General features: G+C 33.7%; 1 protein-coding gene across 1 annotated transcript; it reads left to right on the top strand.

The window, feature by feature from the left end:
* Window positions 1-9,873: 9,873 nt before the first annotated feature.
* On the top strand, window positions 9,874-11,619 carry LOC125190749 (alkane hydroxylase MAH1-like). Its single transcript, XM_048088131.1, has one exon. The coding sequence runs from the start codon at window positions 9,929-9,931 to the stop codon at window positions 11,396-11,398; it is 1,470 nt and encodes a 489-aa protein (XP_047944088.1). The 5' UTR covers window positions 9,874-9,928; the 3' UTR covers window positions 11,399-11,619.
* Window positions 11,620-14,926: the final 3,307 nt, after the last annotated feature.

Genomic DNA, 14,926 nt, shown 5'->3' with positions numbered 1-14,926 from the left:
ATAATTATAACCGGTTTCGTAACTCAAATTCTCTACGAAAAAGCTGCCTTATCGGTGTACTCCTATATATGAAACTAAAAATTGGAAGATATAGTATAATTATATCCTTAAAATTTTCTTGTATTGGATTTGAATTAAATTCGAGCATGTTATATGTATGAATTGCGTTCCGTCTTGAACAATCTTTAGCCTAGCAAATTGGACCTCGAATAAAATTAAAGGAAGGAAAGAGTCTTTGTCATACTAATATCTAACAATTTAGGTAAATAATTCCTAACATCATTTATTTCCGCAACTTGATCTAATTAGGCAACATTTATTGGTTTAGGATGTTGTTGGAGTTGGGGTTATGACTCATTGATTAATTAGATGTTACGTTGATTGTTTTATGAAAACACCCATCTGACGGTGTACAATTATTATGATGGTTAGAAGTTAGAACTAAAAATAGACGCACAAGGGTACGTTTATATGTGTCTTTTTTTTTCTTTTTTTTTAAAATCACAAATCTAAAACACCTCAAACTCAAAGTATATTAAATTTGCCATAAAATTTTCAATTTAAATTACTCCTATTTTTTAATATGTCATATATTGAATTAAAGGTAATATAATTGCATTACTTTGATAAACAAGTTGTATCGCAACTGTGTCTATCTGGGCGTCACGCATCGAGTCGTCGAAAAAGAAAAAAAGTTGTATCGCAGTTGTATAAATTGTTGCATCAAACCGAAACCATACATTCACTGACATCAGAGAAATTGTATCATATATATTGATTTTCATGTTGTAGCATAATGAAAAATAGTTTGGTTTGACGATAATCAAATCACTTATAATCCTAATAAAAACATATCGGTATCCATGAAGCCGATTTTTATGGATAATGTTGAAACTGACTTCGTGAAGATTACAAATTCACCCTTTTTACATTTTAAAATCTAATTTAGATCTACAATTTTGAATCCGAATGACAAATTCTGGAGTCGTCCGATAAAAAAATCTAACTATCATAATTGAACGTATGTTATTATTTTAAATTAAGTTGTTTTCGAACTACACCACTATATAAATTTGATGGATGTATTCTCATGGAGTTTCCTATTTTAAGCTTAATTCCTTATCAATGTGAGAATGCGTGCATAAAATCTTAGCCCATAATTTTTCTTTACATGATTATATTTTCCTTGCAGAAGAACAGACGACGACTAATCCCGAGATTACATTGATAAATTTATGCAGAAAATTGCCGACGACTAATCAATTTAATGGTGAAAATTTGCCAGCGATACTCTATGATTGTTTTATATTAGAATTGAATAGGAATGGAGAAACCTCTGTTGAAGAAGGACGGGGAAAATGCAGAAACCGTCAATGGGAGAAAAAAGAGAGAAGGAGAAAATATCTTTATTTATTTTGGAAGAGTTGACTACAATTTACTAATTACATTTTATTTTCCAATTCTAATATTTTACATAGATAAACATTCCCTCCATTATATCATAGTTGAAGCGAAACTTTTCGACACGGAATTAAGAAAGGAATGTTGGTGTGTTAAATAAATAGATAAAAGTAGAGAGAATAAAGTATAAAAGTGAATAAAGTAGTGATAATAAAGTAAGAGAAAATAAAGTAAGAAAGAGAGAATTTTTATATATGGAAATGACTCAACTATAAGTCAACTGAGGAAGTATTGGATTTGTATTTAACGTCAACAGTAATAGATTTGGGTTTAACATCAACGACATAAGAGAAATTGGTTTATCATCAACTGGGTGTAATGAACATAATAATTCTAAAGGTATTTTTTTCTTTTATTAGCAAATAAATATACTTCCTTGCATCAAAGATGACCCATTTTTCTTTTTTTTGTTACACATAAGATGACCAAGTACTAAAAAATAGAAATCTATTTATATCTACTTTATTTTCTCTCTCTTATTTACTGCTCCACCTAACAAACAAAATAAAAACAGCATAAAATCTTGTCGCGCCCAAAAAAGGTATAATCTTCCCTGGGACGAAGGAAGTACTCCCTCTGTCCCATTAGAACTGAAACGTTTGTTTTTTCACACATGTTTTGAAAATAATAATAATAAATAGTTAAAATGCAGAAAAAATAAAGTAAAAAACTGAATAATATAAAGGGGACTCTCCTCTACATTATTCTCTCTCTTACTTTATTTTTTCACTACTTTAGTTATTTATTATAATTTTTCCAAAACAAGTACGCAAAAGCGAACGTTGCATATTTAATGAGACAGAGGGAGTATAAATTTAAAGGTCGCATCATGGTGGACTCGAATCCGAAACTTTTTGCCTCATGCATTACCACTATACTTGAGACCTTTGTTTTTGTGTGTTTGCAAATATAGGTTGTAGTTTAATTTCATATTTACGATATTATATACTCCCTCCGTCCTACTTAAGATATCTACCTTTCCTTATTAGTTTAGTTTATCTCACTTAAGATGTCCATTTTTTATATTTGAAATAATTCTTCTTTTTTTTATTAAAATATTCAGCTACATTTTTTTCTCTACTTATTCCACCTAATAATTCCTCCTAAAAGTTCAAGCTATTCAAGAACGTGGACATTTAGAATGAAACTCAGTAGTTAATCGTCTCTTATAAGTTTACATGATTAAAAATTTGAAATGACACTGGCGTTGTATAATTGAGGAAACGTTGTTTGCTGCATTTACTGTTCTACATGATTTGGAAATTGCATATAATTTGGAAATAATGTAGGATATGATTTGATGTTGAAATATTTTCATTTAAATAATGTTCAGTAACAAGCCACTGACGGAAAGTCAGTGATGATAAGGTAGAAGGATGACGATGACATTAAGTTGGCCACAAAAATTGACAAATAATGTTGTGCCCACCAATTTTCTTCAATTAGTTTAAACTATATCTTCCCATTATGGGACATTATCAATCTATCACTCCTGCGATCAATATCAACCAAGCAAGATGCACATTTTTCAAGCGTGCTAGTGAATATCATATTTATACCCGATAATTTAAATAGATTTTTAATTATAAAAATTGAATATTATTTATTAATTATATTTATAGATATAAGATTTTTGTGATATAAATTGGTTAATAATGATATTTTATGATATGGTATAATCATTCACATTAGATATGGAAATTTTGCTTTCCTTTAGTGAGTCTGTTATAGTATATACTATGTCGTTTTACATTTAAACATGACTCTTGAGTTTAATGTAGGACAACTTTGCACAAAAGAGAAACTTTATTATTTTAAATAAAAAAAAAATTCGTTTTAAATACAAAACCAATGTTTAGTGATAAATGGACTTTGGTAAAATCTAAAGATGTTGGGTTCAAAACCGCACTACCTCATTTTTTTTTTATTTTTTAGTACATTTTCATTCCAATCTTCTTTCTTTTTTGCTTTTGTATTCTTAATAGCAAGCTTATATTTCTGTTTTTAATAGCATGCCTATATTTTTATTATTATGTAATTTCATTAGTATTAGCATTTAATTTATATAAAAGTAATTAGCATATGAATTTAATTTAATATTAATTTAAAACTTTAATTAAATGTAATTTGTATGTGAATATTTTATTTTGTATAAATTTATAATTTATACTACATCGAAATGATTATTTAATTATTATAATACATGAAATTAAAATTAAACATTAACGAAAACTATAAAAGTCAGACTCGTGAATAGTTAAGGGAACACACTACTAGAAATTGATAGTAGTATATCACAACATTTATTTTATGAAAATTAATAAAAGGTGCCAATACAATTGGATAGATGGTGGATTGTAAGCGTTGTTGCTAAAATAACGAATGAGATTAAAAAAAAAAATGTTGTGGAGCTCTTTAGAGCATCCCTATCCGTGCTCTTAGCGAAGAACACGGAAGTAGGCCCGGACCCACTTTTACCCCTTGTCCTTAGCTAAGAGCACAACACCCACATCCGTGCTCTTAGCTAAGGACAAGTTCAAGTGTCTTACCATTCTATTATTCAATTTAAATACTCCAATTATTAAAAACATTTCTACGTTATAAAAATACATTCAAAAATAAAAATTACATAATTAAAATCCTAAAAAATAAAAATTACATATTTAAAATCTTAAAAAATAAAAATACATAATTAAAATCCTAGAAAATAAAAAAATACATAATTAAAATCCTACAAAGATGAGAATATGAGAAAAAAGATGAGAGAATGTAGATGATAGAAAAAAGATGAGAGAATATGATTTTTTTTGTGTTGAAGTGGGGGTATTTATAGATGAAAATGTGAATTTTAGGGAAAAAAATTGAAAAATAAATTAAAAGTGGGTAGAAAACGGATATAATTTTTTGGGAAGTGCGAAAATATTTTTTTTTATAAATTTCGAATTTTAAAAAAATAATAAAAAAAATCGAATTTGCCAACGCCTATGCCGTTGGCCAATCAGACGCTTCCACGTAAGGGTGCTCAGCGGCATGGACGGACGAGCTGCAGCGGTGGACGGACGACGGGTGCTCAGCGGATGGACGGACGGACGGGGGTAAGAGCACCGCTGCGGATGCTCTCAAGAATGAAGGAAAGGAATGATTATAATGATGCGATTGAGGATAACCTAATTGGCTAATACCATGTATAGAAATTACTTAATCTAACAGAGTTTTTTTAAATTAGTAAACATGGCACTGCTATTAGTGGATGCGTTTTGATTTGATAAACGGAAATAATGTACCCATACGTAATTCTATAGTATAATATGCAAACACAGTTGATGTATATTAGTACTCCAGTATATACATAAATTCAAATATATATACATTCATCCAGTTACCAGAGCCATGTGTGCAATGTCGACTTATCACACCATATTATCTACCAATCAAAATTCATAGTCGTTGATAATAATAATGCTGAGATTTCGTATTCAGAATTTGAAGTTTGGAACATGAAGAATGTGTAAAAAATTGACGCAAAGATAGATCAAAGTACATGGTCATTGCATGTGTTTGGCTTGTCCGACAAATTATCAGAAGTGTTCTAGCTTTTGAGGCCCGACAATTTGTCATGTAATAGCTAGTTTTCCTCTACCTGTTTATTATCTTGCCTCATTTCCTATGCAGTGAAAGAGGGCATTTGGAGCATTCACAGTGGGGGTTTAGGGGAGGCTACGATGCGATGGGGGTTCACCGGGTGTCGCCCATTGTGGGTGTGGTGCTATGACGTTGAGGGTGTGGGGGTCGTTATCGGGGGAATGGGTTGGGGAGGCCATCTTGATAATATATGATACTCCTATATTCGTAAATATTTTGGTTTTGTAATTTGATAATACACAAATTTTTCCTTTTTAGAAAATGTAAGGTTTAAATTTTTAGGACTTTTAAATTTTAATGTTTTGACTTCGTAAATTTTTTTCTTAATTAATGAAATAATTTCATGGTAAACTAATGTGTGACTAAAAGCGTCTATTATGAAAGTTGTGGTATGACGCAGAAAATGAGAAGAATGATGATATGGTGAAAATATGTGGCGTGATAGGAGACTGCCAATGTGGATACTCTTATTTCATTTTTAGCTCTTTGCCAGAAAAACTAAATTAACTTAGACGATGTGAATTATAGAGTATTAATATTTATAATGGTTTTAGACAAAATCAACATATTGTAATTAGTAAAACAAAACTACATGCAATAAATATATTGACAAATTTCCATAAAAAGCAATAGTAAGATTTGTTAACTTGTCAATCTTGCAACTTTCAATAATAGCTAATTATGTTATAATTTTAATATTTTGTATTTGTCCTATTAATAATGATTTGGAAGAAAATTACACAAAGTATATTATTAAAATTTTAAAGTCTAATTAAGCCTGCTTAACCAGTTCTTCGTTTTCGGATACGCGGAACCGGAACCGGAACCAGCCAGGTAATTGAGGAACCAGGAACCGGAGAATCGATTCCGGTTCTAGTATTTTTTCAAAATTTTCGGTTCCGGTTCTTACCTGGAACCGGATAATATATTAATTTCAGATTTTAAATTTTAGTTTTAATAAAATTTAGTTTTTTTACTTAAATTAAAATTAATCCTAACTTCCTAAGGAGCCACCAACTATTGAGTACATATTTTTCATTTAATATCTCCTCATTTTTTGTATTCAACAGAGTTAGAAATTCATCAAAGGAATGCGCTTCAAATATAAATTCGTTTGATATGCTTTCAATTACTAACACATTGTATAGTTTATCCATTTTTTTCGATTAACATATACAGTGTATATTTTGATACACATCTATATCGTTAAGAAATATACGACAAAATCAAATACTACTATTTCGAAGTTACATTGATTTGTAAGCCTTATATACACATAGACTATAAACATATATGTGTAGGTCTGTCAAATTGGGTACCCGCGGATACCCGATCCGAAATTTACGGGTACCCGATCCCGAAATTCCCAAAATTCAATACCCGATACCCGACCCGAATTTGATTTCGGGTATCCAGTCCCAATTGTGATTTTGATTTTATTTTTTTTGAAAATTAACTACAAACTTTTAGAATTTATTTAATATTATTTAATTCAAATTTAATACAAAGTTGAAGTACTAATATCCAAGTAAAAATAACTACAAACTTTTAGAAATACAAAATTCTTATAGTAGCTCGAATTAAAGAGAAAATAACTACAAACTTTTAGGAATACAAAATTCTTGTAGTAGTTCGAATTTAAAAGAAAATAACTACAAACTTTGAAAAATACAAAATTCATAAGTTATAGTACATATTAATTTTTTTTTTATCCATCCACAATAAGTCAATAACCATCAAAATTCATAAGTTCAAACATTCATCCTTTATAAATATCACAATTCAATAATTCATAAGAATCAAGATCTAACAATAATATCATCAAAAAATTCAAAATTATAAATATCACAAGTCAATGAAATTAAAATTTAATTAAAAAATTAAATTACATATCTTATATGCTAACTATTAAGTATTAATTAAATTATAGTTAAGAAGTTAAATTACATTTAGTTATAATAAAAATATAATTTATTAATTTTAGAAAATAAATCGGATAATTCGGGTATACCCGATCGGATATCGGATAACCCGATACCCGACAATCCAAAATTCTCACTACCCGATCCCGATCCGATATCCGAAAAATCAGGTTTCGGGTATCTAATTATCCGACTTTTTCGGGTTTGGATATCGGGTATCCAATACCCGATATCCATTTTGACAGGCCTATATATGTGGGTGAAAATAGGCTAGCACATAGAAAATTAAAAATAACAAAACATCTAGTTTTGTGAATATCTCAATCATTGAAGTAATCAATTTCATGACTCATTTTTCCTTCTTATTGTTTTATTTGTTGGAAGGTATTTTGCTGAGTGAATAATAATGTAATAAAGATATTATTGAATTGAAATTTCCTAATATGTGGACTAGGCCTAGGCTTAATTTGTATACCATTTTTGAGATGAAGTTGGGCATAAATCACATGATTAGTGGTTATGAACTATATTTTTACTCCACGTTAAAAGTTACTGTATTATTTTAGATATTCAATATTTTGATTTGTATTTTTTTGTGTTTATTTAAAATTTTAGACATTAATTGTTATATTTATAATGTTGAATTATTTAAATAAATTAAATTAAAACTATAAATCAGTTTCGGTTCGGAACAGGAACCGACCGGTTCCTAACCTGATCCGGCTGGGTCCAGTTCCGATTCCGGTTCCAAGATTCATGAAAATTTGTAATTACCGGGTACCCGGTCAACCAGACCGGGTAGAACCGGAACCGGTCGAATAAGCAGGCCTAAGTCTAATCTTATAGTAGTATTCTATATATTCAATACTAAATCAATATATTTGTGATTGATATATAAATTTGAATTTTTTTTTATAAAGTTCAGCTTTTCACGTTATACATAACTAGTGTTAACCCACGTGCGATGCACGACGGAATATTTTTTTGCCATACAGTTTTAAATCGTTAATTGGTTAAACAAAATAAGAAATAATATAACTATTTAATATTTAAAAAATAGAAAAATATACTATATAATAATAATAATTGAATAAATATAAATTCATTTTACACCTAAAGACATAAAATTAAACATATTTGAAATGGAATCAAGTTAAACACAATTATTTGGACAACAATAAAGAGACTATATCAAGTATTGACACTTTTGAGAAATATGTTTAAAACGATCCTTCATATTTCTCTACTAAAAATTAATGTAAATCACACTTTTAATAAAATAATAAATAATAACTCATAATATTCAAAACGTTAAAATTATGACCTAAAAAAATTCAAATGATAAACTACACAAAAAACATGACATTAATTGGTTGAATTAACATTATTATATTAATGAATAATGATAGCCCCTTTGAACGTTGAAACGTTTATCTTTATTTATTGCACTTTTAAACGTGGCTTATTGGAACATGAAACATACATGCTATTTTGTATGATACTTTACAATTCTGAATACTGCAATTTTTTTTTAAAAAAAATATACTTAATATAATATACTATATTTTACTCAGTATGATCACCTATAGATAAGATAATTAGATTCTCTATATAAAATTAGTTGTATCCCAGAACAATTAAGTCTAAATCCTAATGTTAACAATAGTATTATTAGTAAACCATAATTTGGTAGCAGACTATTTTATTTTGTTTGAACAACTAATTATTTTATCAACTCGATTTTGATAGGTTTAATTATCTCACTGCAAATGTACATATTATGCACCACTTATTATTTCATCATAAGTGATAAAATATTATTTTTTGTGTGACACTACTTAATATAATTATAGCGTCAGTGACAATATAAATATACAAAAATAATAAATTGTATAAAGATGAAGATAAATATTATGCATGTTTCAAGTTAAGGACGTTTACAATTCTTCTATCTATAAGAATTGTAAGATGTATTAAGTTAAAATTCTTGAACCATATACACGTGGTACTTTAACTATTGTAATCAAAGGAAAAAAACAACAACAAATGAAATGGAAACTACATTCAAAATTATAAAATAAACTGAACCATAAATATAGTCGAGAAAAACCCTCTTTCGAATTGACGTATTATCCCCAAAGACGAAACGACTTCCTCCTAACGTATATAACATCTCAAACCCGCTAGGTACCGATGAATTTGATGGAGCTCCAAAAATTGAGCAATACAATGTTCTTAAAATATACAATAAAATGTTTAGAGTCTGAAAGTGAATGAAGAATACTTTTGTTGGTGTGTAATTCATCCACAACTCTATGCATTTTATAGGTACAAAATTAGAATATGAGAGATCATGGAATTAAAATATCATAAATTATAAAATTAAGAGAAAAGAGGTTACAAATTTTATTAAATGGTCATTATCTTATTTAAAAATTTATAACTGCTTACTCATTATATTGCTTTAAAAATTAGTCAAAGAATTTAATAATAATTTTTATTTATTACATTTTCATCCTTTGCGCAATTAATTATTCAAATCCTCCCAAAACTCGTCTTCTATATATGTATAGATAGATAGATATACATTACCGTTTTTAAAAATTACGAAATTAGGTAGAATTTTGTCCCATAAAATGTCTCTTTTTTCATTTTAGTTTGTACCACTAAAGATGTCACATTTCCATTTTTAAAAAAATGTATCTCTCCAATAATATAAATATTATATGCCCATGCCGTCTTATAAATGTGACATCTTTTGTGGGACAGACACATATGGAATATGATATTTTGTACTACTACTAGAACGAGCGGAAAACACCGACAAACCATTATTTAAAAAGCACGGTTATCGAAACCGCAACAAGAAAACGAAACAGAGAGAAGCTCTCTTACCCAATCCCATGGCCTTCTTCTTCGAGTGTTTCTTCCTCTCCCTCTCCATAATCCTCCTCTTTTTCTGGTCAAAAACTCGTCACCGGCGAGCCACGTCGCTGCCCACCAACTGGCCGGTGGTGGGAATGGTCCCGAGTCTCGTCCTCAACATCCACAGACTCCACGACTACGCAACTGAGCTGGCAGCCCAATCCGGCGGCACTTTCCAGTGGAAAGGCCCCCTGTTCTGCAACATGGACATGCTCCTCACCACCAATCCCGCCAACATTCACCACATCTTCAGCCGCAACTTCTCCAACTACCCCAAAGGCCCCGAGTTCAACAAGATCTTCGACATCCTCGGCGACGGCATCTTCAACGCCGACTTCCAAATCTGGGAGCTCCACCGCCGCACCACCCTCTCCTTCTTCACCCACCCCGACTTCTACCCCTTGCTCCAGAGCACCATCTCCCACAAGATCCAACATGACCTTCTCCCTGTCCTTGACCATTTCTCCCAAGCTGGAACGGACCTCGATTTGCAGGATGTTTTCCAGCGATTCACTTTCGACGGCATTTGCAAGCTGGTCTTAGACCACGACCCGCGAAGCTTGTGTTTGGATATGCCTCTTGTCGCGTGCGAGAAGGCCTTCAACGACGCGGTTGATGCTCTGCTCTACCGCCACCTTCTCCCTGAGGGCGTGTGGCGGCTGCAGAAGCGGCTCGGGATTGGGAAGGAGAGGAAGCTCAAAGAAGCTTCTAGAGCCTTCGATGACTTCATCTACCCTTGCGTGGAAAGAGCAGAGGAGGAACTGGATCGCTTCAGCCTGTTAGCATCATTCAAGAAGGAGTTCCAGCACATGACTAATCAAAATTCGAAGAAATTCTTGAGGGATACAGCGTTGAATTTGATGCTTGCTGGCAGAGACACCACTGGCGCGACTCTCACGTGGTTTTTCTGGCTAATTGCTCGCCACCCTTCTTCGGAGGCGAAGATCCGGGAAGAAATCGACAACTGTGGAGGACAAGTCGATGTTCAAAATTCGCGGGGGATGGTCTATTTACATGGGGCTCTGTGCGAGACGCTCCGGCTGTACCCTCCGGTGGCATTGGAGCATAAGGCTCCGATGCGACCGGATATTCTGCCGTGTGGGAAGCACCTGGAAGAGAATGCGAAAGTGATCATCTCATTCTACACGGTGGGGAGAATGGAGAGTGTGTGGGGGAAAGACTGCCTTGAATTTAAGCCGGAGAGGTGGATTTCTCCGAGCGGGAAGATCAAACACGAGGCGTCGTATAAGTTTCCGGCGTTCAACGCGGGGCCGAGGACGTGCTTGGGGAAGGAGATGGCGTTTATACAGATGAAGATGGTGGCGGCAGCGATCTTGCAACGCTACCACGTGAAGCTTGTGGAGGGTCATGTAGTTTCACCTCGTAACTCTGTCATACTTCAAACAGAACATGGTTTGAAGGTGACTTTGTCGAAGATCACATATTAATCTCTTACTATCTCAGTTTGTCTATGTTGCTTGACTATTCTGTTTTGAAATCCATTGTTTATGAGAGTATTAATAAATAATAAGTACTTAAAATCTGTGTAAAGGACTTAGCACCCTCTCCAACCAATGCCCAAAAGGGAAACCGGGGAAATGCAATGTGACCATGAGACTTAGCTCAGTTGATAAATATTTTTCGTTTAATTAATACTCCCTTCGTCCGCCATTAGGAGTCCCATTTATAAGCGGCACGGGTTTTAAAAAATGTTAAGAAAAGTGGGTGAAAAAAAGTTAGTGGAATAGGAGTCCCACTTGTATATATTAATTTTAAATAAAATATGAGTGGAATGAGTTGTGGAAGGTGGGACCCTATTACCATTTATGATAAAAGTGAACCGGGACTCTTATTCGTGAACGGACTAAAATGCAAAAACGAGACTTCTATTCGCGGACGGAGGGAGTACTTCTTTCGTTCTCATTAATTGTTCATTTTTGTTATTTTCGTCCGTCCTCTATTAAACTTTTACTTTTACCATAAGTGGTAAGTAGACCTCACATTTTTACTAATTTTTTTCACTCACATTTTATTATAAATTAATAAATAATAATGAGACTCATTTCCACTAACTTTTATCACTTACTTTTTATATTTCTTAAAATCCGTATCAGAATCAAAATGAACAATTAGTGGAGGACGGAGGGGGCAGTAAGTGGGGGAATTATTCACTCATTATCAATTTTTATAATTATCAAACCTATCCAAACACTGATATTTTTATGTGACTCCAAACCTCGACACATTAGAAGGAGATGGCTTTAACTTCACAACTTAATTAGTTTTCCTCATCTTCTCTAAAATACTTAATTAATTTTCATATGATGGATAATTCTAGTCATAGTTTTTCATTAGCCCTTTTCTGACTTCTTATTACTTGTTTCTTTTTTATTTAAGAGTTAAATAAATATAAAAAAGAGTGGAAATTTTTTTACATATCCGATAAGTATTACACAAAAGTGGGGAGCTAAAATAGTATTTACAAAACTTGTAATGCAATTTACTCATGAACATCTACACGAGAACTAAATACATTTAAGACACTGAAGCATTAAGACACTTGAATGTATGCAGATTCACGGTGCAACCACTCTAATTAAATTATGTTATCTCTGGGATACCAACCGCCAGCGCCTTGTCCGTCCTCCGATTTACTGGTTTCGACCCCTACCACACACTTGATGTCTCTCTCGCTTTTCATCCCACCATTCCGGCATCCATGGTCCATTGTGTCAAATTAAATCCAGAATTGGTAGCCAGGTTCAAGATCTATAATGCATGATATCTCTCTTTACTCATGACTATTCTGACTCCGTCGTTGGAATTGAGAATATCTACCAAGAGTCAAGAGATATGATATGCTTGGAAATTTGTTTGGAAACTATATGTGAATTACAGGCTCATCAGGTATGATAATATCTCAATCTCAGACAACACTAAATTGACAATACTATATAGTCTTAGTATATTAAATTGGCAAAATACTAAAAACCACAAATCCCCAATCTTGTTCAAATTCCACCCAAAATAAAAGCAATTACTACTACAACTTCCAACAGAAACATGTACAGTTGATAGATAGAGTTCAATTATTTTTGCAGTTCCATCGTTAAAAAGGACTCCTAGAAGTTAAAAAATTATTGGATGTGATGTTGTGATAAATCAAGTCAATGTCATGAATGTTCATAATCATCTTGCCATTCCAACTATTCCCAACAACGATCTTGATTCTTAAGGACCATAAGAGCATCTCCAATAGCGGCTAGCCGATTCGCGTCGCTAGCCGGTCGGCTAGCCGAACCATTGGAATCGGCCAGCGCAATTTCGGCGAGATAATAGGCGAGCGCACGCCGATTTGCGAGCGCTGACCGATGCGCTGGCCCCATTGTGGCGTGCTGATCGGCGAGCGATCGGCCATCGCTATTTTTTATTTTTTAAAATTTTTTGAAAAACTATATATACGCGATTTTAGTTTCATTTTCATTTGCACCACTTGTTTTAACGAGTTTTCTCTCTCTCTAAATTTCTATACAGAAGCAACATCGAGCGATGAGTAACGCGGGTGGTAGCAGTGGTGGTAGTGGTGGGGATCTTGAGGAGTACGAATGGCGAGATGAACGAGGCTATGGTAGCCTACATGAACCGCGAGATAGAGCGGTACATGCGAAGGGTCGAACAGCAGGCGGTACCTCACCCTCCACCCGTTGTCCACCGCCGAGCAGTGATTGATCGGGATCACGTAGCTGCACATCAGCGGCTATATGACGACTACTTCGCTCCGGACCCGCGGTTTCCCGCAAACATGTTCAGCGACGTTTTAGAATGCGCATGGAGTTGTTTATGCGTATCGTTGACTCTTTGGAGCGTCGATATCTGTATTTCCGCTTCAGGCACGATGCGGCCTGGCAGACCCGACCACACCCCTATTCAAAAGTGCACGGCGGCAATCGGGCAGTTGGCCTACGGAGGCGCGGCAGACATGTGGGATGAGTACCTCCACATCGGTGAGTCGGCAGCCCTGGAATGTCTGATGTATTTCTGTCAGGGCGTGATTGAAATATTCCGTGATCGGGACCTTCGAAGCCCTACCCCCAAGATTGTCGGGATCGATGCGGATGCACGAGGGAGCAGCATGGGTTCCCCGGGATGTTAGGTAGCATAGATTGTATGCATTGGGAGTGGAAGAAGCTGTCCGATTGCTGGAAGGGGGCCTACACGACCGGCTACAAGGGAAAGAATCCCACGATGATCCTCGAGGCCGTAGCTGATTACCGGCTGTGGATCTGGCATGCGTCGTTTGGGGTAGCCGGGTCGAATAACGACCTCAACGTCCTCAACTCGTCACCCCTCTTCAAGCCACGGAACGGTCACTCCTAGCGTACGACGTGGGGTACCTCACGATGAAGCCGGCCGCCTCCAGGAATATGCCGACATGCACCAAGTGGATGCTCATATTCAACTCCAAAATGATATAATTGAAGAGTTGTGGGCACGGAAGACTGCACGGCGATAGTTTTTTTCTTTATTATGTATTTTTTTTAATGAATGTACTTTTTTTTTAAAATGAAATTAATATGTCTCCTAAATTTAATTCCGTAATTTATCATAAATTTAATTCCGTAAATTTAGTTGTTTTAAAATTATTTTTATTGCGGCTAGCCTGTGGCTAGCCTATTTGCTTAAAATGATGATGTGGCAGGTGGAATTTTAGTGCTGATGACATGGCAGGTTGAGAGAGTGGCTAGCCTGTGGCTGACCTAAAGCCATTGGAGATGCTCTAATAAAGCTGGAGATGACTTTTTTCACACTTATTTTAAAAAAAATAATAATAATTTGTTAAAATGAAGATTAAGTAAAGCAAGAGAGTGAATAATGTAGAAAAGACTTTCATATATGTTATCCTCTCTCTTACTTTACTTTCTCTTTACTTTAAATATATATTATTATTTTCTTAAATCACGTGAAAAAAAAACGTG

This window comes from Salvia hispanica, chromosome 5 (genome assembly GCF_023119035.1).
Source record: "Salvia hispanica cultivar TCC Black 2014 chromosome 5, UniMelb_Shisp_WGS_1.0, whole genome shotgun sequence".
NCBI classification, from domain to species: Eukaryota; Viridiplantae; Streptophyta; class Magnoliopsida; order Lamiales; family Lamiaceae; genus Salvia; species Salvia hispanica.
Note: the sequence above shows the minus strand (reverse complement) of the source record. Positions and strands in the feature narration are given on the sequence as shown.

Bases quoted from the DNA above. Each gene is read 5' to 3' on its own strand.
- LOC125190749 (XM_048088131.1), top strand. From the start codon at position 9,929: ATGGCCTTCTTCTTCGAGTGTTTCTTCCTCTCCCTCTCCATAATCCTC.